Source organism: Caenorhabditis elegans, chromosome V (assembly GCF_000002985.6).
Source record: "Caenorhabditis elegans chromosome V".
Classification (NCBI taxonomy): domain Eukaryota; kingdom Metazoa; phylum Nematoda; class Chromadorea; order Rhabditida; family Rhabditidae; genus Caenorhabditis; species Caenorhabditis elegans.
Genome location: NC_003283.11, coordinates 18107878 through 18133295, shown reverse-complemented (window position 1 = coordinate 18133295; position 25418 = coordinate 18107878). Strand labels below are relative to the sequence as shown.

The window sequence follows — 25418 nt, the reverse complement described above, 5'->3', positions numbered from 1 at the left end:
AATAATTTAAAATATTTCAGATTCAATCCGAAAAGTCGTCAACTTTTGGAGCTGCCTGACGATATGCTCAACAAAATTTTCGACCGTGTGATGCCAATCGAGCTGTTAGTGAATACTAAATGTTCCTAATGACTAAAAATAGAAAGAATAACAGAGAATATAAAATATATCGATTTACGCAGATCGTGAATTAATTTTCTGCGAAAACGCAAATTTAACTTTTGTGTTCAAGGGAAAATCAAGAAAATTTTCGCTAAAATGTAAGAAAACGAGAATTTATAGTAGTTTTCCAGAAGAAAGCACATTGATTTTTATCTGAAACACAGTTCACGATTTTCTGGCAAAAGAAAATAGGGATTTCCCACGTGGTGCCAGGCTGTCTCATCACGGTTTGATCTACAAAAAATGCGGGAATTTTTTGCCCAAAAATATGTGACGTCAGCACGTTCTTAACTATGCAACATCAGTTGAGAACTCTGCGTCTCCTCTCCCGCATTTTTTGTAGATCAACATAGATCAAGCTGAAATGAGACATTCTGACACCACGTGATTTCCTTAAAATGTGATATCGACATTTTTTTCAGATTCCCAATTCGAAACGTGTCTCATCGCTTCCGTGACATCATCGACAGCCGGGCCCTCGCATTCAAGAAGATTAGCTTTTACATTGGCAATTGGTCCTTTTTCATAAATTTTAATGATGTTGATGAGAACAGCGTTGAATACGTCCAATATTCGGATCAAGAGGACGACTTCACACTTAACTATAATGACAAGGAAATCCACGTGTCAAAAGGATGCCCATTGAAAGCTGGTCTCTCCGACTTGTGCCAAATCATGCAAAATCCGAAATTCTCGCTTGAAGTTCTCGATGTCACTTTCTACAATATGCTCCGCGACGACGAGTACACGGAACTCGTTGAGAATTGTCTGAAAAAGCTGAAACCCATTCGAGTGACTGCGGTTGTGCTTAACGATGCCTACGGTGATACTAGTGATCACGTTCTTCCGTACTTGGAACCGGGATACCTCGAGGAAATTCGTATTCGTACATTTTCTTCGTTTAAAAATGTTCGTTTTAACTAAAAATGGGGGAAATTCGTATTCGTACATTTTCTTCGTTTAAAAATGTTCGTTTTAACTAAAAATGCATCTTTTTATTGCCTGAAAACACCGAATTTCATCGCAAAACTTCTTGAAAACGTCTCAAAAAATGACCTAAACTTAGTCAAAATTTGAAATTTGCCCGACTTGTCCAGCGACTGGAAACTATCTTTTTTTTGAAATCACTGTCTAATTTTGGGTATACAACAGGGGTGTTGGAGGATACTTTTTCGGATAGTTTCTAATAATGAATATATTAATAAGTATTGGATAGCCATACAACTAAAAAAAATATAACTATTAAAAAAATAATTAATTTTCCAGATTCTCATGAAAAAGCCCAGCTTTAAAGGTGCTGAAATCTTTGTTGGAAATCCTGATTTCATGGAAATTCTGAAAGTATTCTACCCAAAATACTCTGAACCACTTCCTGCTGGAGTTCGCTTCGAGACCCAAGGTTTCAAGTTTGTTATCGGCTTCTATTTGGACAGTGTCAATCATATCATCTATATCACCAAGGTTTAGAATTTAGACGCTGAGTCTGATTGAATATTGTTCTGTTTTCTGTTGATTTTTGAAAATTTCCGTTTTTTTTTGTAGTTTTTTCCCTTTTTTTTGTTAATAAAACTGTTGTTTTTCGTTGAAAATGTAGACTTTTTCGGATTTTTATCCAAATTTCATGATTTCGAGTTAAAACTCGCGTTTTTTTTGCTCAAAATCGACAAAAATCAGGAATTTTATGATTAAAAACACTAAAGCACTACAAACTACAATTTGGAAGTGTTAAACAGCAATATTTTTTATAATTTTGAGCTATATTTCAGTTTCAAAATCGTAATTCTCGTGATTTTTCGCTTGAAATTGGGAAAAATCGATATTTTATGAGGAAAATTTTTCGTGTGGGGTACTGTAGTTGAAGAAGTACGCAATGCGCATTGCGTACCCGGCGCGTTATTTGACGAGCAATTTTTTCTCAGTTTTATTGATTTTTCCAGCTTTTTCTGGATTTAAATCGATTTTTCGGATGAATATGATTGAATTATCACAAAATAAAGGCTAAAATTTCAGAAAATTGCAAGAAAATGGAAGTAGAAGGCATTCTAGAAGGCGAAATCCCGGATTCTGCGAAAAAGTTAGCTTATACAATTTATATTTGTTTTTAATTTGCTTTTTTACAATAAAATTAAATATAATATTTCAGAGATCTCCTTCGAAACGACAAAAATGCTCTCCGAGCATGCATTCTCTACGAGTTTCTTCAAAAAAAGCCAGTTTTCGAAGCATATAAGAATTTCTGCAAAACAATTGGCGACGATCTTATGGAATATCGGGAATTCGATTTTTGGTTCTATAAAATTGGAAAAGAAAATGCGGATTTGAGCGGAAAACTGATGTAAATTGATTAAAAATTGCGATTTTTGACAAAAAATGTATTTTTCAGCTGGAACCCGGATAGTCTGACACTTTCGAATATGCCGCTTAAAGTTGTTGACACGATTTTGGAGAATGTGGAGCCAATTGATAGGTAGAGTTTTGATAAAATTTAGAAAATTTACAATTTTCATTAAAATTTAAAAAAAATTCGGTAAAACTTCAAAATTGGCCGAAAAATCGATAATTTCCCGTTTACCTGTGATTTTTTACAAAAAAATGTCAGAAATATTGATGGCGAGGAGATTTTTTGAACTAAAAAATCGCGAAAAATCCAGTTTTTTCTAAATTCTCTCCAATAAAATAATATGAGAACTGCGACCAATCAGCGATTCGCTCCGCCCACTTTTAAACCAATCAGGTGCCGTGGGCGGAGTTTGAAATCGCTGATCGATTTTTCACCAATGTAATCAATTTTTCCGAAAATTTATCAATTTTTCTGGAAATTCATTGAATTTTCTGAAAAATTATCGATTATTCTGGAAATTTATCGATTTTTCTAAAAATTTATCGATTTTTCTGGAAATTTAACAATTTTTCTTAGAATTCATCGACTTTTCTGAAAATTTATCGATTTTTCTGGAACTTCATCGGTTTTTCTGGAATTTCATTGATTTTTCTGGAATTTCATTGATTTTTCTGGAAATTTATCGATTTTTCTAAAAATTTATCGATTTTTCTGGAAATTTAACAATTTTTCTTAGAATTCATCGACTTTTCTGAAAATTTATCGATTTTTCTGGAACTTCATCGGTTTTTCTGGAATTTCATTGATTTTTCTGGAATTTCATTGATTTTTCTGGAAATTTATAGATTTTTCTGGAAATTATCGATTTTTTTGAAATCTTATCGATTTTTCTGGAAATGTATCGATTTTTCTAAAAATTTATTGATTTTTTTTTTTGGAAATTTATCGATTTTTCTGGAAATTTATCGATATTTCTGGAAATTTATCGATTTTTCTGAAAATTCGTCGATTTCGTTTCTGACAAATTATCGATTTTTTTTGGAAAATTGTCGAAAAGCGGCAAATTTGCAATTTGCCGCTTTGTCGAAAAAAAATCCGCATTAAAAAAAATCAAAAATCAACATTTTTTTCAGATTGCCGCTTGGAAAAGTGTCACAAAGCCTGAGAAGTCTCACAAAAGCCATCGGCCACGGCTTCAAAAAGGTCGTGCTTCTCGTCGATCAGAACTACGTCTGGCTTTTGCTTGATTCAAATCGAATTGAATACTCTTTTCTGACTGATGATAGTTGTACAGTCGTTTTTTTCCAGATTCTCACAAAATCGGAATGCTTCGAGGATGGTCTCATCAACGTTCTGACTTGTGATCCTGCCGCCATTGGAAAAGTTTTTGATCCAAACTACGAGCACAACGGAGCCAACGAAATTGTCTTTGAGCAGAATTATGTGAAATTCGCCGTCAAATGCGAAGAAAGAAGCTTTGGGATCAAAAGAGCCGGCGTTTAATTTTGTAGTTTTTAGTATAATAATTGCACTCTGTTTTTTTTTGTCTGGTTATAGTTTTGTTCCAAACGTATTATTTTTTTAAATCGATATTGTTGTTTATATAAATTTTTTAAACTTTAGTTTCTTTACACGGTGATACAAACAAAAAAAGCGATTGCCCAAATTGAAAACTTTCTGCCAATTGTGGTTTTGCACATTTTTTTTTTGGAAATTTCAATTTTAATTGGCAAAATTGTACGCATCCTCTGAATTTTCCTATATTTATTCTGAAAAGTAAAAAAATTATATGAAAACATCTAGAAAAAAAGGGAAAAAGTGTTCAGAAAGGCACATCACATTGGTGTTCGGCAAATCGGTACCGCAGATACGAAGAGAAGTTTTTTGCTAAAACTGTGTCATTTTTTAATAATCATTCATGGTGTAACAAAAACAAAATAGAAAAATCAATAATAACTGTTTGTGACACGCTTCTCAAAGCGCAAACGATGCCTGGAGAAATGAATGTTGAAAACTAAGTTGTATGCGCGATAGATGATTGTTCCGTCTGAATCGCCGGAATAGCTCGGGTCAAACAATCTCACAATTTCGACGACATCAAATCCGGCTTTTTCAACATAAAAATGAAAACATTGGAAGTTAACTGATTGTAGAAGAACCTGAAATACGATGAGATGTAACAACAATATTAAGTAATTGAACCTACATCTCGGATGTTAATGGCATCATGTGCGGAGAAGACGCCGATTGTAACGTAGAGTCTCTCGAGATGGAAGAGTTTTTGAATTGGAAAAGAATATGCTACTATATTTGTGATATGAAGCTCCTTTGCTTTTCTGACGTGTTCTGATTGAATGAAAGCATCAAACAATTCAGAATTACTATTATCAAATGAAGGATCGATAAAATGAATTGTTTCAAGTCTTCCTGGTTCCACATGAGACAAAATACGTTCAACTTCCGGAAATGTCAGATCGGAAGTCTCAATTTCTTTGACAGTCACAGGAGAAATCGGTTTGAAAACGCGAGTGAGAACTTCAGCTATGTTTGCTCTGCCATGCTGCTCATCTTGTATCTTTGTCTCAATTTGAAGCTCCTCCAACTCCAGTTTCGGATTTCTGATAATTTGTGCCATTTCATCAAATGCAATGTTGTTCGCCTTCTCGATTTCAGCAAACTCATCGGGAGTTGAGGTTTCAGATGGAAACGTTGCACGAATAAGCCGTTTACTCAGCTCGGATTGGAAGTTCATGGAGCATTCTGTAGGTGATATCAAAAGTTTGGCATGTTTAAACACCGGACCTTTCCTATCAACGATATTACGAATGTTTCGGGAAACTGCGCGTGCGGAGACTCTGAAAATACATTATTTAGCGGAAACAATATAAAAAACAATCTTTATACCTGGCAGAAGAATCTAAAAATTCCACGATATTAGCTGTGAGTTCCATTGGCATGTCCGACAGCGAAATTGTTTCTGGGTCCCATCTGGAAATTCGAATTATACTAAATCATTCAATTTTCTATGTTACTCCAAATCACTATCCAATTCGATTCCTTCTTTTCCGAGCTTGTAGTACCAGAAATCGAATTCTCGATATTCCATGAAATCGTCTCCTACAGCATCGCAAAACGACAAATACGATTCATAAACTGATTTCCCTTGGTCATATTCGTAGAGAATGCATGCTCGGAGAAAAATTTTGTTCTTTCCGAGTTTCCAAGCTTCTCGGATTCTCTGTCGATGAAGCCATATTCAGATCAATCGATTTACCTGAAAAATGAACATTTTCAAGATTTCAAATCTGAAAAAAGAAAGAAAAAACTAGCGAAATTGGTCAAATAATTGAAATTTTGGTTCGAAAAATCCGTTGCGCGTCGGGTGAACTGCCAAGTCCGCAAACACTCGTCATTGCGTACTTCGTTTGTCTACCGTACTCTCAGGCAATTTTTCAGACATTTTTTTTAACGCGTTATTTTTGGAATAAAAGTGCAAAAAACGAGAAAATTTGCGAAAATGCTCAAAATTAAAAAAAAATTAGGGGAAGCTATAGCCCTTGAACAAATTAAATATTGAATGAAGTTGTAACAGATCAGAATTTAAATTTTCAACAAAAAAATAAAACATTAGGACATTGGGACAGTTAAACAAAAAATTAAACAGCTGCTCCGACTTTCTCGAATTTGATAAAGCCTCTGTGAGCTTCGATGATGAACTTGAACTTCTTGTTGGTGTATACAAGTGAGCCACTCAGGCCGTCAAAACGTGGCACGAAGACTTTCAGCATCTCTTGAAAATTCGACGAATATGAAGTGAATTTGCCGCTTTGGAATGAAGGAGATTTCAAGAGAATCTGGAAAAAAATTGTTTTTAATTATAAATAAAACGAAAAAAATTAAAAAATTAACTTACATCTCGAATTTTGATTGCATCGTCAACGGAGAAAGATTCCAGCTTGACTGAGAATTGAGACAAATGGAAGAGATTTCCAATTGGAAATTTGGTGAAACTATTAATTTCCACCGATTTCGCATTTTTCCACTGTTCCAGTTCGAAGATTGCAGAGATATCAGCCAAATTAGAGCATTTCAGTTTGATGTTAGTGAGCGCTTTTGGTTGGAACAGCGATAGAATTTTCGATGCATCAAATGCAAGGTCAGGATACTCCACTCTGACTTGTTTGGCGTGAATCGGTGAGCATGATTTGAGAATCGATGCGAAATTTTCAGCTTGATTGAGATCACTATATGCGAGCGAACTACCGAATTTGAAAATGAACTGTTCAAGACGAAGCTTCGGATTCTTCAGAATCACTAGCAGATCCTTGGCAGCTCTTTCATAGTACAATTCGTCTTTCATTTGTTTAACTCGATTTCCACATCTGACGTTTACATGGGATTTTTCACGAATATCTTCATCGTATATGATCGTATCCTTCAGAAGTCTTTCATAATCATCATAATCATCCTCATATTCGGAGTTATAGTCATCAGCTTCAGAATAGGAGTCGTCGCGCGGCGTGTAGTTATCTTTCAGAACAACTTCAACTTCCGAAGTATCAAGCACACACTTGAACGATTTGAATCCCGGATCCATTACATCAAACAGCGAACGAAATCGTTGTGAAACCTTGCGAATAACGATTCTGAAAGGTTGTGATTCGTAATTATTAAAGACATGCTTGTAATTATTAAAGACATGCTTGATTTACCGATTGATCGGATCCTGGATGTCCATAATCTTGACGAGAATCTCATTCGGCATGTCACCAAGCAATTTGGATTTCGGATTCCAACTGAAAAATCAATTAATTTTGGAAATATTGGTATAATAACTGAATATTTAATACCTTATCTCACTATCCAATGCGACTCCTTCTTTTCCAAGTGTATAGAACCAAAAATCGAATTCTCCATATTCCATAATATCATCGCCCATCTGCTTGCAGAATGATTTGTAGGCCTCAAAGCTTGATTTTCCAATCAAATATTCATAGGAAATGCATGCTCGGAGAGCAATTTTATTGTTCCGAATATGCGTCACAGCGTTCGGATTCTCATCTGGTAAAGCCATATCGATTTTTCTGAAAATAAACAGTAATTTTGCTTTTAAAACAATTAAAAAAGTTTATTTTCATGATTTTTTTTGTTTTTCAGTCAAAAACTGAGTGAAAACGCGCGAAATCGACTAAAATGTTATATTTCGAAACAAAAAAAATACGTTGCTCGTCAAATACACTGCTATGTACGCAAACACTTGCCATTGCGTACTCTGCCGTCTACCGTACCCACGATGCTTTTTTAATTTATTTTTTGGGAGAAAACTTGATTTTTAGTGGAAATTTATGGGTTTTTAGAGATTTTTCACAAATATTTCAGTTTCTGACGATTTCCAAAGCTGAATTCTCACATTTTCATCGAATCCGACTCATCCGCAAGTAGATCGGCCAATTTCTGAAAAATTCCAATTTCAATGCGAAACTGTGAAAAACGTAAAAAAGTAGGAAAATTGAGGTGAAAAACCTTCGAAAAATGCGGAAAAAACTTGGAAAACGTGATTTTTCATAACAATAACAACAAAAATGATACAAAATTCTGAATTTTTAGAAATTGGAATTTTAGATTATTATAGAATTCGTTTGATTGTCATTTCATGATCATTGTGTGTGATGAGGAATTTGGCTCCTTCTCCATCGTTATAGAAACCTTTATCCTCCATGACGTTATAGTTTGGATCGAAAACACGCAGAATATCTATTATGGAAGGGTCAAACACAATGATAGTTCCGCTGTTAAAATTGGCCGATTTCAGGAGAACCTGAAAATATAAAAACATTTTTGGGGGACGAGAATATGCAAAACTAACATCGCGGATTTTAATAGCATCAGCGACCGTAAAATGACCCAGCTGTAATCTGAACTTTGAAAGATGAACGAGATTTTCGAAGGGGAAACGCGAACGTTGGCATGATTTAATCGAAGCTGATTTTGCCATTTTCCATTGCTCCAATTTGAAGATTTCAACCAGGGTGCTCAAATTCAGATGGTACGGAATTGTAATACTTCTGAGGACTGCTGGCTGGAAACTGGACAGAATTCGCGGAATATTACAATCACTAGTTCTCAATATGATTTTTCCGACTTTCCACAAGTTTCCAGAATCGGAAATTGATTTAAACCAGTTCATCGCTGTTTCCACGTCTTCAGTGTCTTCATAGATTGTAGAGAAAATAAAACGTTCCAATTGAAACTTTGGATTCTTAATCAATACTGAAACGTCATTCAACGCCATTTTCAACGCATTTCTTGTGAAACAACGTTTTTCTCGATCATTGAATTGAACTGTGCAAGTTCGACCATTGAAATCGTGTTGTATGGCATTACTTTTCGCATCAAACAGCTCAAATTGAAACGTATTATCAAATAAATCAAGCCAAAGACTCTTGAATCCCGGATCCTTGTCATCGACGATTGCACGAAAGTTGCGGCAGACTTTTCGAAGAGAAAGCCTAAAAAATTTTGAGTTAATTAATTCTTCAAGAACTACTTCTGATTGTACCGATCGATTGGTTCTACTTTTTCCACAACTTTATGAACGGCGTCCAATGGCAAATTCGACATCGACGGAGCTTTGGAGCTGAAAAAAAAACAATTTTAAAGTTAATTTCGCGAGAAAATATTTTTTTTTTTTGAAATTCAGTAAAACCCTGCCAAAATCTCATAATTTCAGTCAATTTATCAGGATACGTGGCACTTCAAACCGTAAAATTCTTACATTTTCAACGATTTCATTTTTTCATCCAAATTATCGGCCATTTTCCCAGCGAAAGCCTCCAACCCGAGGAGAAATGCCCCTGAAAATTGATTTTAAAAAACTATTGGGCAAAGAAAATGAGGGAGAAAATCAGAAAAGTGTCATTGAAAGTGATAATTCAGAGAAAAATCGAAACTTGTGACTATTACGTGCTCGTCAAATGAAATGCCGAGTACGCAAAAGTCGGCTACAGTAGTCTGCCGAAAATTTCTTCTAAGTTTTCCATAAAATTTGAAATTTCTGAAGAAGCACAGCCTGTACAAATTTGAATTCCGAAAAGGTATTTCATTTTCGAAAAAATACGAAAAAACTCAACAAATTTCGACGAATTTCACCAAAACATTTTATTTTAAGGAAAAAAATACGAATGAACAACAATTCATTTTATTCCTTCTTTTCGTCAATTCTATGATCATGGTGGGTGATGCAGAATTTGGATCCGTTTCCAGCGTCATAGACAATGGAACTTTGGTTAAACAAATCATTTGGATCGAAAACTCTCATGACGTCCTCATCGGTGATTTGTTTAGTTATGATGATTACAGACTCAAAAACGGCTGATTTGAAGAGAATCTGAAATAAAATCAGAAAATGTTTGAATGAACATTGAAAATCTAACATCTCTGATTTCAATGGCATCGGCGATAGAAAGATACTCAGCAGGGCTGGGACTTTTTCGTTTTCGCGTTTTCGTTTTTTCGTTATTTTCGGGGTTTTGACGAAAACGAATTTTTTCGTTTTCGTTTTCGAAAATGTTCGAAAAACGAAAATAAAACGACTTTATTTAATTCTGGTATTTTTTCCACTTTCTTTCGAACTTTCGCCGAAATTTTGCTCTCCGGTGTGGATAGTATAATAAAGGTATAGGATGTAACTGCCACTCACGCACACTGATCGATCTTATAAGGGTTTATTAAGTAAAAGGGAACAGACGAATTGCATCGTCGAAACAGAGTAAACGAGAGAAAAGGGAAAACGACAAGTAACGGGTTAAAGAGTTAAGAAATGATCACAAATGAGCGTCGTCCTCTCCTTATATAGGCATTTCCGGGTTAAAGGCGCAGCCTTTAACGACGACGGGTCTCGGCGCGACAATGCGACCTTCTGTAGCTTGGCGGCGGTTTGAACTGGAGTTTCTCCTCCTCGCGGATTGCCTTCGCTGTAGAAATCGTTGTCCTCGACCGATTTCGTCCGTTCTTTCTGTAAATTATCAGAGAGAATTTACAGGCAAATAAATTAGTATTTATTTATATAAGATGAGAAGTGAAAAGGGTGGGAATCCTTACACCTCCCAACCAGATAAAACATGATCGTCCCTGATCATACTATTTAATCTTAATTCAAAAATAAGCTTTTACTAAAAGCGTGAAGTTTTAAGGGAACATAGTTCTAAAACTTATTCTAAGGATCACCCTCACTTCACCTTTTATGTTTGTCCATCCAGGTCGACTGATGTCCCATGTTGTTGATGTCCTGGATCTTTGTATGCACGAAGCTGTTCTTCTTTCTTCTTAGCTGCTGCAAGCTATTGTTCTTCAACACTACGCTTTTATGCGTGCTTTCTTCATTTCGGCTAGGCCAAATCTTCTTTGTTGAATGATCTCCAAATCATCAAGAATCGTGAATTCTATTCCAGCTAGATCGTCTTCGACTTCTTCCAGGTTTCGCTACTCCGATAGCTATTTCTATTCTTTGGATAGAATCGAGTTTTTCTTTTGAATAAAGTAGTGAGGAAGGCGTCAGCCTGAGCCTCCTCAGTTTCAGTGGAGCATAAGGTACAGCGACCTCTCATCACCACCTCCTCTTCGGAGTTTAATGCTCCTAAACTAAACCGATACGAAACATTTAGAGCAAATGTAACTAAACGTTCTATGCACTAGACTTAATTAAATAATTCTGCGGCAAAACAAACGATTTTTAGGGTAATGGGTGTTTAAGCGGGTGACAAAGCCAAAAACTACACAAGTTAAAGCTTAAAACGAGTGACAAACACTAAATAGAGCCTAAAAACGTGTTAAACTAAATAATTATTTACTTACACTAATTGAAACTAGTAAAACGGCTTTATTGAGGCTAAAACTTACAAAACCAAATTCTAAAATTGAATTTTAAACTTAGCAATGCCTCTTCGCTACGGGACCTAGTCTTAAGCTAGCCTATGCGCCTTTAAATTTTAAATTTATGCGGCTATTCAAAACAGAATTTTTAAGAAAAATTTTAACGAATAAAATTAAACTTAGCTTTAAATCTTCCCAGCTCGATGTACTTCGATAATCGTTCCAAAGTGAACACGCAGTTGATGTAGAAGTTTCATCCGACACGTGTCGACTTGTGTCCTCGACTTCAAAAGACGACCGATTGATATGGCGATGCGAACTTCTTCAGTGAGCCTCCATAGGTTCACTCTTCTCACGAGTTGCAAATATCACTCGATAATTACAAGCCATTTTAATAACACAAACAAAATTTTAAGAAAATTTTAATACAAGGTACGGCGACCTCTGTTTCCTAGAAACAAATTCTAAATCTGACACAAAGTCTCACCATTTTCTGCTACCTGAACATCCTCCTCGGTAATTTCCAAATTATTGATCGTCTTGAGCGATTTTCCAAAATTCTGTCCAAGAGGAAGGGTGTCGTCTCCGATGTGGAAAAGAGCATCTTTGTAGTTGAAATGGAACGTCGGCAACTTCGACAACATATCATTTCCAATGATAAATCGATATTCTCCATCGATTTCCGGCATGCAATGCCCTGCGATAAAACAAACTGGATGGTTGACCATGTGTGCTCCGATTACAAATTGAACGACTGCTGATCCAACTATGTTGACTGTTTGACCTCCCACGCCAATTGCTTGCGAGTTCTGCATCGGCAAAAGCTTTCCAATCCGTAGACCTTTCATCATCTCTTCAGGTGCTACTGTAATACTGGAACCAGTATCTACGAGTGCGGAATACGGTACCTTATTAGCTTTAATGGGAATATGAGTGGTAATATAAGAATTTAAACGCAGAATCGAATTCTGTTGAGGAGCTGCGTCCTCATAAGTAAAACACTTACTTCTTGGCCATGCCAAACTGCAGATTCTGCTTCCCGACGAGTCATCGAAACCAGGCTGGAACCTTTCCAGGCGACCTACAAGGTCCTCGACTTGAGCCTTGAGTGTCCTGTTTTCTTCCTGCAGTTGACTCTCACTCATGTGCGCCACGACCGAATTTTGCGAAGGAGTCTTGATTCCTTTCGTCTGCGCTGTTCTCTTGTGGCAATTCCTGTACATGTGACCAGGCTGTTGACAATGATGACACACTCCTTGGAAGTTTGAGGTGCCCTGCGAACTGTCTTCTTTTCCTGCCACGAATGCCAGCGCTGTCGGTGTTGCTCTCCTGCTCGCGTACCATTTTTGGAGCATTTCCTCGTGTAAAGCTTCATCCAGAGCTTTCTCCAGATCCTTCGGACGTTTCGTTCGCACTGCATAGTTGATGTGATCTCCAAGACCCTCCAAGAAAGCTTTAAAAGCGATCTTCTCCATTGATCCTCTCGGGAGTCCCGAGCTAGCTAGTCTTTCCAATCCATCAAGTCTCTGAAAATAATCGGCAACCGACTCACCTTCATTTTGCGTACAGCATCTCAACTGATTCTCCCTGTGCTCTTGCACCACAGCATTCTCGAACAAGGCGGCCAGTTCCACGATGAGTGCATCCAATGTAATTGTTGGTTGAGCCACAATGACTGCTTCGGCCGAACTTCTTGCACGATTTTCCAAAAACGTGAGGAATAGGCTCCTTTGTCGTTCCGGTGTCAATTCCTCTGATGCTGCCAACCGATGCTTGAATTTTCTCACAAACGTCGTGAAGTCATCCGAGACGTTTCCCATGAACAACGGCAACGGATTTGCAGACTTGAATCCAAACATTCCAATAAACGGCTGTGCTCCTTGAGCTATATTTAACTGAATTCTTTCTTCCATCATCGCATCGGCATCATCACGAACCAGGAGATCCAATGGATTTGAAGAAACTTTTCCAGAAGTAGAATCTTCACTACTTTTGGACGACACATCTTTTGGGTTTACACTTGATCTATTGATTGATTGAGAGAGATACTTACCCTCCCCAGAGTCCCAATGAGGGGCGGCCATAGGCGAACCTAGGCCTTTCACCTCGGGATTTCTGGGGGTTTCCTTACCTTGACGCTTCAGAGCATCTTCCAATTCAGCAACTCTCGCCTGCAGAGCATCGATCCTTGCACTACAATCACATCGTAACGAAACACCGGGAACATTACAATAAAGGGGACTGCGCTGCGGAGAAGTTGGATACATGACTATTGATTACCTAAAAACCTAAGGTATACTAAAACGTACAGGAAACAAAAGAATGTGGGATCATTTAAAGCGAACTTTCTTAACGGTCAGCGGATTCAGAGGAAACTAAAACCCAATTTGCAATCTAACTAGATGCCTAACCTGCTAAAAGAACTAGGAGACTACCCTGCTACCTAAACTAGAAGCCTAACCTGCAACCTAAAAGAAAGAAATTCTACCAGAACCTCTGAAATCCCCGCTAAGCTTAACCTATGACCTGAAACAAGCGCGTTATACACCTTAAATCACGTAAACAATGAACGACAGCTTAATCCCATAAAGTTGCGCGGCTAATACGAGGGAGAGCATAAATAACAAAACGAATGTTCCAGAAGATTTACGAAAATAAACGAAAAGATACGAAAAGTGACGAGAGATGGTAACGGTGGATCGTAAGAAAACCGAGATAAACAAGAGAGAAAGCGCCAAAAAGAACATCGAGAATGAAAACAAAAGCAGAAAACCAAACGCAAATCGCCATTAAAAAGAAAAATAAAAAGGAAATTTTAGGCCAGAAAATAAAATAAATTTTTGGACAAAATTAAATTAATTTTTAGGAAAAAAATACGATTTAAATTAATTTTAGGTATGCGAAAGTTGAATTTGATTTTAGGATTTGGAATTCGAAAACGAAATAATTTTGGGATTCTCGAAATGTTACGAAATCGGTCCGCTCGCTGCTACCAATAAAGGTATAGGATGTAACTGCCACTCACGCACACTGATCGATCTTATAAGGGTTTATTAAGTAAAAGGGAACAGACGAATTGCATCGTCGAAACAGAGTAAACGAGAGAAAAGGGAAAACGACAAGTAACGGGTTAAAGAGTTAAGAAATGATCACAAATGAGCGTCGTCCTCTCCTTATATAGGCATTTCCGGGTTAAAGGCGCAGCCTTTAACGACGACGGGTCTCGGCGCGACAATGCGACCTTCTGTAGCTTGGCGGCGGTTTGAACTGGAGTTTCTCCTCCTCGCGGATTGCCTTCGCTGTAGAAATCGTTGTCCTCGACCGATTTCGTCCGTTCTTTCTGTAAATTATCAGAGAGAATTTACAGGCAAATAAATTAGTATTTATTTATATAAGATGAGAAGTGAAAAGGGTGGGAATCCTTACAGTATTGAAAAATCAATATTTTCATATTTTCTTCTAAGACTCAGTACTGAAGATCAACTTTAAAAACAAAAAAGGCAACAGTTTTCAGTTTTGGATAACAATTAAAAGGCAAATACTGTTTTACTACTTGATCTTTTACTACGCATCTCTTTTACTACAGGATCTCTTTTACTACGGAATCTTTTTTACTACCAATTCCTCATCTAGATCTTTTACTACAATCGGCTCTTTTACTACGGAATCTCTTTTACTACGGTTTACCAACATAGCTCTTTTACTACAGTACGAAAATTTTCAATTTAAGAATTCAATTTTCAACAACATTATGCCGGCAAACACTCATTGACTACCTTCTCATTGACTACCTTCAAATGCTCTTTGACTACCTCTATCTAATAAAATTTTCAAAAATTTTTTTTGAAAACTTTTCAAAATTTGATCAGAAAAATGCAATGTTTGTAGTTTTTCTAGTTTGGATGTTCTGCACACGATTGCAGACGAAAACCTGAGGTTTAGTAGAACACCTAAGATCAAAAAACGCACTCACTTCGGATGCTGATATCTCCGTGGAAAAATTTTTTATGACAAAGTGATCAACTACAAAGTTGTTTATCTTAATCTAAAGTACAACTTTGTAGTTGATTGTTTTTTATCAAAAAATTTGTTGGTTGAGATATGAACAGAAAAAGAAGAAGAAAATACAAGCATGAAGGTGCCGAACTTTACACAACTTTATCTCGACCAACAAATTTTTTGATAAAAAACAATCAACTACAAAGTTGTACTTTAGATTAAGATAAACAACTTTGTAGTTGATCACTTTGTCATAAAAAATTTTTCCACGGAGATATCAGCATCCGAAGTGAGTGCGTTTTTTGATCTTAGGTGTTCTACTAAACCTCAGGTTTTCGTCTGCAATCGTGTGCAGAACATCCAAACTAGAAAAACTACAAACATTGCATTTTTCTGATCAAATTTTGAAAAGTTTTCAAAAAAAATTTTTGAAAATTTTATTAGATAGAGGTAGTCAAAGAGCATTTGAAGGTAGTCAATGAGAAGGTAGTCAATGAGTGTTTGCCGGCATAATGTTGTTGAAAATTGAATTCTTAAATTGAAAATTTTCGTACTGTAGTAAAAGAGCTATGTTGGTAAACCGTAGTAAAAGAGATTCCGTAGTAAAAGAGCCGATTGTAGTAAAAGATCTAGATGTGGAATTGGTAGTAAAAAAGATTCCGTAGTAAAAGAGATCCTGTAGTAAAAGAGATGCGTAGTAAAAGATCAAGTAGTAAAACAGTATTTGCCCAATTAAAATACTCTTTTGCGTAACAATAGATTCATTCATTTTAAGACAGGACGTTTCTTTGTTCTGAGCTTCAATGTTGGGCTATCTTATTGAATGCACCCAATTTGGCTAAAAATTCATTCAAGCAACAAGTAAAACATATTTCCACAGTATCTAATAAATTTTTGATGATTTTTGAAAAATTAAAGCTTGTTGTTTCTTCAATTCAAAAGTTCAAAACACAATTTCAGATAAAAAATAGAGTTACAGTAGAATCCTTATGTTCGAAAAGGGCTTTAAGTTCTATGGCCTATAAGCACTAATAGAGAATATACGGTAGTTTGTGAAAAGTTTTCGAATAAAAATTTTGAAAAATACGAGCTTTTGAGAAAATTTAAAGAAATGTCGCATATTTCGACCCCTACGAATTTAAACAAAATTAAAACATAAAAAATGTCGAAAAAAACAATTTTTTTTGGTCGACTTCCAAAATTATGAGTGGCAAAAACTGAGTAATTGCCACTTTTTGACAGTAAATAAACATTGTTCAAAAAATTTTTGAAAAGTTTTATCATGATATTTGTCCATTTTGGGACTAAAGGAGTGGGTTTTAACAATTTACCCACTGGCACTACTCCACCTTTAATGAGCAAAGTAAGTCAATGAGAGAGAGGTAAATGAGTACTTGCCACCAAAAAAGCTTTTGAGGCAACATATGGCCTAAAAACTGTAAATCCAGTTGTAGATTTGAAACAGTGCCATCTTCGTTTTCGTTTTTGTTTTCGTGTTTTAAAACGAAAATTTTCGTTTTCGGTTTCGAAAATGAGATTTCGAAAAAGTCCCAGCCCTGATACTCAGTATCAATACAAAAACTGGTCAGATGACAGATATTTTCAGTTGGGAAATGTTTTTTCACATACCAATTGATCTTAATCGATTTGGCTCTTTTCCATTGCTCCATTCCAAACAATTGATCGGCGTAATCTGGATTCCCGTCGCAGTCAATGCTAATTTGTTCAAGTGTTCCTGGTTCCATAAGCGGAAGAATTGTTGTGGCAAAAGTTGGAAGATCAGTGAAAAAGTCGATTCGTTTTACTTTGAACAGGTTTTTTGAATCTGAAATTTCTTTGAACCAAATCATAATTGTTTCCATGTTTTGAATACCAAATCCATCGAATTCAAGTTTATCCAATTGATGCTTCGGATTCTTCATAACTACTGAAGTCAGTCAGAGCCATTTTGAAGCCGTCGATTTGAAGGAATCGCTTATTCCGATCATTGTAGTTTACTGTGCAATCCGAATAACCAACATTGTAGCCAATTTCAGAAAACTTTGCGTCACGCAAACACATTTTGAATGAAGAGTCCTCGATATTGAATCCAACGTGCTTGATTCCCGGATTCTTATCATCAACGGTTGCGCGAAAGCCATGACAGACTTTTCGAAGGGAAAAGTTGAAAAGTTGTATTTAATTATTCTTCCAAAAACTAGTTCTGATTATACCGTTCAATCGGTTCGACCTTTTCCACAATTTTATGAATGACATCCAATTTCATGTTCGACATCGATGGAGCTTTGGAGCTAAAAAGAATTTTGGATTCAATTCGAAAAGATAACTTTTTTCCCAATTTGGAGTGTATTTTTTATTAAAATTTGACGAAAATCCATCTAATTTTCATAATTTCAGTTAATTTATTAGTAGATGTGGCATTTTAAACTGTAAAATACTTAAATTTTCAACGAATTCATTTTGTCCCCCCAATTTATCTGTCATTTTTTGGCGAAAGTGTTTTGACCAAGGGAAATTGCCTGAAAATTGAGAAAGATCATACGAAAAGAGTAATTTTGTTATGACACGCGATTTTTCTGCAGAAATTGGCGAAAAAATCGCATTCTTCAATTTCTACTTTTAAGTGTTAAAAAAACCATATTTCGCAATAAAAAACTATAAAATGAGCGAGAAGCTCGTCCACGGCCCGGCAAGTGGTACATCCATGCAAATGCGCTCTACTGATAATTTGAGTATAGACCAGGTTTGGGCGCGTGATAACGAAAAAAGCTTTGGTCCAAAAAATTTAGAATTTAATTTCGGACATTTTTTATATGCATCACAAAAAAACTGGACCAACCGTTTTTGAGATACACGCGCCCAAACGTCCAGGTATACGGTAGACAAATTGCGTACAGGTACCACTTCTCGGGCCGTGTCGTCAATTAGAATGCCAAGTACACAAACACTTGTCATTGCGTACTTCGTCGACTACAGTACTCCAACCCAATTTCTCGAAAACACGATGAAAAACTGCCTTAAACTTCGGGTTTCAATCAATTTTCCTTTCAAAATCTAACAAAAATCTCTCAAGTTTCTGAAACACCCATGGGTCTGCTAGTGTTTTTTGCTAGTGTCTTCACAGCTTTTTGCGTAATTTTGTTTTTGATAATGTGTCAAATCAATGTAAAATCAACAATTTTTTTTCAAAAAGGAGAAAAAACATTCATCATAAAACCGTAAAACATTGTGTGACAGGGACAGGGACAACAGAAAATTATGGAAAAAAAAGTTAAAGATCGAGTTCGAAGAGATCAGAAAAAAAAACGAAAATTTGAAGAAATAAATTTAATTCAGTACGCCTGAATTTGGTATAAAAGACGAGTATTATCAAACGTTGCACGAAGCACCTCATCGACTGGAAGTTCTTTAATCTCGGCGATTTTCCGTGCCGTCGCAATCGCCATTCCCGGTAGACAGACATTTCGCGGGCCGACTCCTTCGAAGCAGGGTGGTCTGAAGTACGGGGCGTCCGTTTCCAGGAGAATTCGATTTAGTGGAATATGACGAATCGCTTCGAGCTGCTGACGTTCACGCATTTTGAAGATGGCTGCTGTGTAGCCTGAAAAAAATTCGGAAATTTTGGTTTGGAAATTTTAAAAAATTTGGTAGAAAAAATAGAATTTTTCACAAAATTGTGGGGAAAACTAGCAAATTTTAACGCTATTTCATCAAAAAATTACAAAAAACACACTAGAAACACTAGAATTGAAAAAAATAGCGAAAAATGGAGTTTGGGTCTGCTAGACTACAAACTACAAAAAATCACTGGCAGACCAATTTAATTGGATTTTTCGGTTTTTTGCAATTGATTTCTATGAGAAAAATGTTAAAAATCGAAATTTACCAAAACATCGGTTTTAGGTCTGCTAGACTACAAACTACACACTTTTTCAATCAATTTTGTTGCATTTTTTCGGGTTTCCTCACCAAAATAGACGTTCGGACACTGTTTCATCCACATTTGTGCCACTTCCCAAGTCTCTGTGAAGCAATGACGGTGGATTTTCAGGAATTTATGATTTTCGTCCATTTTCTGAAATTATTTAGATACTTATATGGAAAAAAAACTGGAAATATTTGGGTCTGCCAGACTACAAACTACACCTTTTTAGCAGACACAATAATTTAAATTTCTGAATTTTTTTTTGCAGCAAAAATTGAAATTTCCGGGGTAATTTTGATTTTTGAAAAAAATTTAAGACTACAAACTACACAATGAAAACAAAGAAAGAACATTATGTAGTTTGTAGTCTTCAAAAATGAGAGAAATGTCCTTGTAGTTTCTCGAAAAATGTAGTTTTTCAGTTTTTTTTGTTGCAAATTTTGGGTCTGCCAGACTACAAACTACACTTTTTTAGCAGACCCAATTGCAAAATATCTATTTAATTTTCAAAAATCGGATTTTTCAATTAAATTCCTATTTCCAAAATTTGTTTTTAAAATTATTTCGAAAATGTCTCAATTTTTGGGCACAAAAAAATCTCAGAAATGAATTTGGGTCTGCCAGACTACAAACTACAAAAAAACTCTAGCAGACCCATATTTTTAGGTTTTTTGTCTAAGAAATTTGAGAAAAAAGTAAGCTCTGCGGTTTTTCGGCAATTTTCTGATTTCTAAATCAGAAATTTCAGAAAAGTTATATAAAATTAACATTCTAGACTACAAACTACATAATCTTAATTAGCAGACCCAAGTCAATTTTTTTTGCAAATTTTCAACGTTGCTTGGAAATATTTTGGTCTGCTAGACTACAAACTACACTTTTTAGATTTTTTTTTGCAAAAAAATCGATTTAAATCATCAAAAATCGGATTCATAAAAACTTCAAAAACTTTTCAAAAAATATTTTTTCAATTTCCAAAAAAAATCCGAGAATATTGGTCTGCCAGACTACAAACTACAAAAATATTTAGCAGACCATACCCAAAATCGGCAAAAATTTCAAATTTTCACAAAATTTTGGAGGAAAACTCGTTTAAACACTTTTTTAATGGGAAACATTCAAAAAAAAATCGCTTCGAGACAGCAGAAATCGAACAATTCGCTGAAAATTGATGATTTTTGGTCTGCTAGACTACAAACTACAAAAATTCATTAGCAGACCCATACGTCAATTTTCTCCAAAAAACACGATTTTTCCACCATTTTTTGCGAATTTTCCGCGGCTACCTTCTTCAAAATACGCAGGCATTGTTCTTCTGCACGTCCTTTTTGTCCACTTCTGCAGTGAATGACTAATGGTAATTGATACTTGTATGCCAAATCGATATGCTTCTCAAATACCATTTTCTGTACTTCTAGATCCGATATACAACGGTGTAAATCTAGTCCACACTCTCCGACGGCCAACACCTTCCACGTGGCTGCATTCGATAAAATGTGCTCAAGCGTCTGCCAGAAGATGTCTTTTGAAGCCCATCTGTAATTATTTGATGATAGACTACAAACTACAAAAGCATGTGTAGTTTGTAGTTTGGCATACGTCATAGAACATTTTCGACAGAAAATTGTAGTTTGTAGTCTAGCAGGCCTACAAACTACAAACTACAACTTTTTTGTTCAATTTTTAAATAATCAGTGTGTATAAAATAAAAATCCTCGCCAAAGCAATCTGATATTATCTTTTGTCGAATTTTTAAATTCTGTAGATCGGTCTGCTAGGCTACAAACTACAAAAAAACGGTAGCAGACCCATCGGATATTTCGAAAATTTGGGTTTTTAACGAGTTTTGGAGAAATTTTCCCGTTTTTTTTAAAGAAAATTGGGAAAAAGTGCAAAAAATTTTTAATTTTTGGGGAAAAAGGATTTTTTTTTTCAAAATTTTGGTGGAAAAATCAGTTCCAAAAATTATGTGTTTTTTTTCATTATTTAAAGTGATTTTTTGACTATTTTAGAACATTCCCCTGAAAGCCAAACAATTCAGTGAGAAATATCAATTTAGGAGGAAAAAATTGATTTTTTTTTAATTTCAAGGTGCATTTTCTGTACATTTTTAATAAAAAAAGGTTAAACTTGCAAATTTTCTTTGCAAAAAAAAATTGAAAAATGTATTAAATTCGATTTTTATTATTTTTTTCCAAAAAGAATAGCCGAAAAATTATGTTTTTTTTTTCAATTTTCAAAAAAAAAAAATTTTTAATTTTCACTTCAACTTCTTTCACTAAAACGTTTTAAAAAAATTGGGTCTGCCAGACTACAAACTACACCAAGAAGTGACACATACTCTTGTGCATAATGTGGATGACATCCCCAAGTGGTTCCCAAGTAGATATTCGATTCAATTTCATTTATAATCCAATCTATATCATATCCATTTCCACCACCACCATCATTCACAACAAAAAGCGAAGGTTTAATGAAATTCGCAATGACTCCATAAAAAGATTTCGGAAATCCATATGGATATCGATGAATCCAATGCGATAGGCCATGACTGAGTGATGAATTCGGATTATTATGAACCATTTGGTTGTACATGAAATCAACGTGGCAATGTGAATCGATGAATGGGACAGTGTGCTCGTGTAACTGCAAAAAATCGGGTTTATTTGGGTGAATTTCCGAAAAAAATCCCCCCAAATCGGTAATTTCAAGTCATTTTTTGCTGAAAAACTAGTAAAAACTGGCGAAAAAACAGTTTTGTAGTTTAGAGTCTGTGTTTTTTCAATAGAAAATTCGGCATTTTTGGCGAAAAAATAGCAAAAAACCATTTTGGTCTGCTAAATATTTTTGTAGTTTGTAGTCCAGCAAGCAGACCCATTGGGTCTGCCAACTAACCAGTTTTTACTGAATTTTCCAGTTTTTTTTTTTTTTCAAAACACTGTAGTTTGTAACCTAGACTACAAACTACATATCTTTTTTTCGTCAAAATTTTGCATTTTCAAGTGAAAATTAGCAGATTTTTGGGAAAAAAAAACTCAGTTTCCCACAGAAAATCGATAGAAAATGTGGATTTCTGGATTTTCAGACGGGGTTTTCGGCGAAAAATGGGGTTTTATTCTACCGAATTTCAATATTTTCTGTGTGAAAATTGATTGCTTGAGTCAATTTTGGTGAATTTTCACATTCAAATTCCGAGAAAATGCAAATTTTGAGATATTTCCCGCAAAAAAATCATTAAAAACACTAACATTCTGTCGAAAATGTATAGTTTGTAGTCTGGCAGACCCGTTTGTTTGATTTGGGTCTGCTAGACTACAAACTACACAATTTTAAATTTTTTGAATCATACTGAATTTCGCCAATTTTCTCAATGTTTCGTGTGAAAATTAGCGAATTTTCATGAAAAATTCAATTTTTTGCAATTGTCACATTTGGCGGAAATTTCCAAAACCGGCAATTATCAAATTTGCCGAAAATTTCCAAAACCGGCAATTTTCAAATTTGCCGAAAATTTCCAAAACCGGCAATTATCGAATTTGCCGAAAATTTACAAAACCGGCAATTATCAAATTTGCCGAAAATTTCCAAAACCGGCAATTATCGAATTTGCCGAAAATTTACAAAACCGGCAATTATCAAATTTGCCGAAAATTTACAAAACCGGCAATTATCGAATTTGCCGAAAATTTCCAAAACCGGCAATTATCAAATTTGCCGAAAATTTCCAAATCCGGCAATTATTAATTGCGTGAACTGCTCCAATTCAACAGTGTGTTCAATTCAAAACCCATATTACCCTTTTCAAAAATTCAAAAAAAAAAAACGCGACGCAACCGCGACGCGCCGCTTAAAAATTTTCAAATTTCCAAGTACCTCCAGAATAATATCCTTAAATGGTATATTCTCATTGTGATAACTATTATTAGCTACAGGTCTATTCGGAAACGAATTAATTCTTGACGATTGTTGAATAATCGTCGGACGTTGATCAGGCCAATCTCCATTCGTTGAATAATTTGTACCACGGACGGGAAGCGGTCTTGAGGCGTTTTGAGGTGACATCGGGCGTCGGTCCAAAGGCGGCGGCGGTGGCCTACTATGGTGCATTGTTGGTGCTGCTCCGCCGAGCCGACGTGTATGTACTTGAACCATTTGATGATGTTGGTGAACAGCGGGACCCTGTAAAAAGAATTGTTTTAATGGTTTCCGATATTAAAATTCCGGATAGTTTTAGGGTGAAATATCTGCAAAATCTGAAATAAAAATGGCAAAAATTCCGGATATTTGGCATTGAAATCCGATTTTTTCATGGAAAATCTAGAAAAAAAACGGCAGAAATTTCATGGAAATTGGATTTTTCGTCCCTCACCAACCGCGAAAATCGATGGGATTTGTTGGTAGACACTTGGCAGCGTGCCAAGTGTGTTATTCGGAGAGCAGATGGCCATTAGCGGGGGAGGAAATTGGGAAATTTTGAGAAAAATCAATTTTTTTTTCGGAATTGGGGGGAAAAATTAGCGAATTTTAATGCTAATTGGTCAAAAATACAAGAAAAAATTAAAAAAAAAATCGCGAAATTTTTTTTTTTGGGTCTGCTAAATACATTTTGTGTAGTTTGTAGTCTGGCAGACCATAAAACTAGGTAAAAATCGTCAATTTCGCTGTGATTTTGGGCAGTTTTCCTGATTTTTTCTCGCTGGAAAAATCCAAATTTTGAATTTTCTCGCAATTTGAATATGAAAATTCACGAACATTGACTGAAAAATCGATTTTTACAGAGAAATATGAGTAAAATCACAATTTTCGCCGAAAAACCGTCTGAAAAAACGAAAAATCCCCATTTTTTATTAATTTTCTGTACGAAACCGAGTTTTTTCCCTCTAAATCTTTTTTATTTTTTTCACATGAAAACGCAACATTCAGTCGAAAAAAATATGGGTCTGCCAAATACGTTTTGTAGTTTGTAGTCTAGCAGACCTACTCTCAGAAATTTGGTCTGCTAGACTACAAACTACAAAAAACGCTAGCAGACCAATCGAAAATTTGAGAGATTACGCCGAAATTCCGGGTTTTTATGCTAAAATTGAATTTTTCACTGAAATTCTGGAATTCAAAAGTTAAATAAAATCCACGATTTAATTGATCTTTTAAACGAAAAAAAAATCGTATTTTTAAGGAAAATTCCATAAAAATTAGCCAATTTTTACAACAAAAAAACTGAGGAAATAGCCTAAAAATGTATATTTTTGTACAGTAAAAAGTGTAGTTTGTAGTACGCTCGATTTGGGTCTGCCAAACTACAAACTACGATTTTTTTGTGAAAATTAGCGAATTTTTATGGAATTTTAACGAAAAATACGATTTTTTCGTTTAAAAACGTCAAAATTTTTGTTATAAATTTTCAAAAAAGAAACACGTGGATTAAACGTGTAGTTTGTAGTCTAGCAGACCCAAATTCAGAAAATGGGTCTGCCAGACTACAAACTACAATTTTTTTGAAGTCCTCTCGAACAAAACTAATGACCTGTCTGCCCGGTGGTCCCCATGGAACATTTCTCCAGCTTTCATTAGAAGTCGAGCTGACAGGCCTTCCACCGGATCCAGATCCGGCCCGATTTAGTCCAGAATCTCGAATTAGTCCATCTTCTATTCCACCACCATCTTCACAACAATTTGGCGGCGGCGGCGGCTGTTGGAACCCGTAACGTCTTGGTTCACCCATTTTTTTTCTGCAAAAAAAAAGCGTTAAATTTCGTTGATTTTCTTTGACTGGCAAGAAAAATTTCGGAAAAAAAAAACGGTTTTTTAAGAATTTTGGAGAAAAAATCAGTTAAAAAACGTGTTTTTTGCATAATTTAAAGTGATTATTTGCCTTTTTTAAGAAAAAAATATCAAAAAAAAAACGCTTCGAAAGGCCAAAAATCAAAAAATTTGGAGTTTGGGTCTACTAGACTACAAACTACAAAAAACGCTGGCAGACCCATCGGGTAAATATTTCCAAAATTTGAGTGATTTTCGTTAGATTTTTTAAAGGAAACGTGATTTAAAAACGAATTCTTTTTCTAATTTTTCTATTTTTTTGTATTAAAAAAATTCTTTTGATATTGGGTCTGCTAGACT

The 25418-nt window shown here is 35.4% G+C and overlaps 6 protein-coding genes, 1 non-coding gene and 1 pseudogene across 12 annotated transcripts; 3 read left to right on the top strand and 5 right to left on the bottom strand.

Annotated features, from left to right (window-relative positions):
* Positions 1-18: 18 nt before the first annotated feature.
* Positions 19-1677, top strand: Y37H2A.18 (F-box domain-containing protein). The gene is made up of 3 exons (NM_001269859.4): positions 19-104; positions 585-1071; positions 1429-1677. Exons 1-3 carry the CDS (start codon positions 64-66, stop codon positions 1627-1629), a joined length of 729 nt encoding a protein of 242 aa, NP_001256788.1. The 5' UTR covers positions 19-63; the 3' UTR covers positions 1630-1677.
* A 489-nt stretch (positions 1678-2166) lies between these two features.
* Y37H2A.12 (F-box domain-containing protein) lies at positions 2167-4126 on the top strand. Of its 3 annotated transcripts, none has more exons than NM_001269856.4 (5): positions 2167-2236; positions 2306-2497; positions 2546-2629; positions 3637-3706; positions 3812-4126. In NM_001269856.4, exons 1-5 carry the CDS (start codon positions 2187-2189, stop codon positions 4004-4006), a joined length of 591 nt encoding a protein of 196 aa, NP_001256785.1. In that variant the 5' UTR covers positions 2167-2186; the 3' UTR covers positions 4007-4126. The 3 variants fall into 3 exon arrangements, with proteins under 3 accessions (NP_001256785.1, NP_001256786.1, NP_001256787.1); NM_001269857.3 differs by having other exon boundaries at positions 3637-3733; positions 3812-4125; NM_001269858.3 differs by having other exon boundaries at positions 2171-2236; positions 3637-4125.
* A 281-nt stretch (positions 4127-4407) lies between these two features.
* On the bottom strand, positions 4408-5777 carry fbxa-211 (F-box domain-containing protein). The gene is made up of 4 exons (NM_001392689.1): positions 5536-5777; positions 5408-5491; positions 4710-5358; positions 4408-4662 (listed from the first exon to the last, which is right to left on the bottom strand). Exons 1-4 carry the CDS (start codon positions 5607-5609, stop codon positions 4450-4452), a joined length of 1020 nt encoding a protein of 339 aa, NP_001379262.1. The 5' UTR covers positions 5610-5777; the 3' UTR covers positions 4408-4449.
* A 313-nt stretch (positions 5778-6090) lies between these two features.
* fbxa-210 (F-box domain-containing protein) lies at positions 6091-7921 on the bottom strand (the record flags this gene model as incomplete). 2 transcript variants are annotated; one of them, NM_001269854.3, is made up of 5 exons in its annotated part: positions 6160-6357; positions 6417-7149; positions 7216-7299; positions 7354-7587; positions 7914-7921. In NM_001269854.3, the coding sequence occupies 5 exons, from the start codon at positions 7919-7921 to the stop codon at positions 6160-6162; spliced, it is 1257 nt and encodes a 418-aa protein (NP_001256783.1). The 2 variants fall into 2 exon arrangements, with proteins under 2 accessions (NP_001256784.1, NP_001256783.1); NM_001269855.4 differs by lacking the exon at positions 7914-7921 and having other exon boundaries at positions 6091-6357.
* Positions 7922-8048: 127 nt separating this feature from the next.
* Positions 8049-9357, bottom strand: fbxa-107 (F-box domain-containing protein). Its single transcript, NM_075135.5, has 4 exons — positions 9279-9357; positions 9063-9140; positions 8370-9012; positions 8049-8321 (listed from the first exon to the last, which is right to left on the bottom strand). The coding sequence occupies exons 1-4, from the start codon at positions 9317-9319 to the stop codon at positions 8130-8132; spliced, it is 954 nt and encodes a 317-aa protein (NP_507536.1). The 5' UTR covers positions 9320-9357; the 3' UTR covers positions 8049-8129.
* A 344-nt stretch (positions 9358-9701) lies between these two features.
* Positions 9702-17894, bottom strand: Y37H2A.16 (annotated as a pseudogene). Its single transcript has 4 exons — positions 17247-17894; positions 17003-17198; positions 9937-9982; positions 9702-9890 (listed from the first exon to the last, which is right to left on the bottom strand). Coding segments are annotated over exons 1-4 (1079 nt in total).
* A 646-nt stretch (positions 17895-18540) lies between these two features.
* On the bottom strand, positions 18541-25027 carry Y37H2A.1 (Deoxyribonuclease TATDN2; the record flags this gene model as incomplete). 2 transcript variants are annotated; one of them, NM_001269852.2, is made up of 6 exons in its annotated part: positions 18541-18974; positions 19343-19448; positions 20585-20834; positions 21640-21944; positions 23172-23477; positions 24823-25027. In NM_001269852.2, the coding sequence occupies 6 exons, from the start codon at positions 25018-25020 to the stop codon at positions 18706-18708; spliced, it is 1434 nt and encodes a 477-aa protein (NP_001256781.1). The 2 variants fall into 2 exon arrangements, with proteins under 2 accessions (NP_001256781.1, NP_001256782.1); NM_001269853.3 differs by lacking the exon at positions 24823-25027 and having other exon boundaries at positions 18706-18974; positions 23172-23450.
* On the top strand, positions 24254-24314 carry Y37H2A.17. Its single transcript, NR_070139.1, has one exon. It is a non-coding gene; the product is annotated as an Unclassified non-coding RNA Y37H2A.17 (non-coding RNA).
* Positions 25028-25418: the final 391 nt, after the last annotated feature.

Coding starts and splice junctions, on each gene's coding strand:
- Y37H2A.18 (NM_001269859.4), top strand. CDS start 64: ATGCTCAACAAAATTTTCGACCGTGTGATGCCAATCGAGCT. Junction 105..584: donor CGTGTGATGCCAATCGAGCT/GTTAGTGAATAC, acceptor CATTTTTTTCAG/ATTCCCAATTCGAAACGTGT. Junction 1,072..1,428: donor CATTTTCTTCGTTTAAAAAT/GTTCGTTTTAAC, acceptor TTAATTTTCCAG/ATTCTCATGAAAAAGCCCAG.
- Y37H2A.12 (NM_001269858.3), top strand. CDS start 2,187: ATGGAAGTAGAAGGCATTCTAGAAGGCGAAATCCCGGATTCTGCGAAA. Junction 2,237..2,305: donor ATCCCGGATTCTGCGAAAAA/GTTAGCTTATAC, acceptor ATAATATTTCAG/AGATCTCCTTCGAAACGACA. Junction 2,630..3,636: donor AATGTGGAGCCAATTGATAG/GTAGAGTTTTGA, acceptor CATTTTTTTCAG/ATTGCCGCTTGGAAAAGTGT.
- fbxa-211 (NM_001392689.1), bottom strand. CDS start 5,609: ATGGAATATCGAGAATTCGATTTCTGGTACTACAAGCTCGGAAAAGAA. Junction 5,492..5,535: donor GAATTGGATAGTGATTTGGA/GTAACATAGAAA, acceptor TCGAATTTCCAG/ATGGGACCCAGAAACAATTT. Junction 4,663..4,709: donor ATGCCATTAACATCCGAGAT/GTAGGTTCAATT, acceptor ATCGTATTTCAG/GTTCTTCTACAATCAGTTAA.
- fbxa-107 (NM_075135.5), bottom strand. CDS start 9,319: ATGGCCGATAATTTGGATGAAAAAATGAAATCGTTGAAAAT. Junction 9,141..9,278: donor AAAATGAAATCGTTGAAAAT/GTAAGAATTTTA, acceptor TTTTTTTTTCAG/CTCCAAAGCTCCGTCGATGT. Junction 9,013..9,062: donor AAAGTAGAACCAATCGATCG/GTACAATCAGAA, acceptor AAAATTTTTTAG/GCTTTCTCTTCGAAAAGTCT.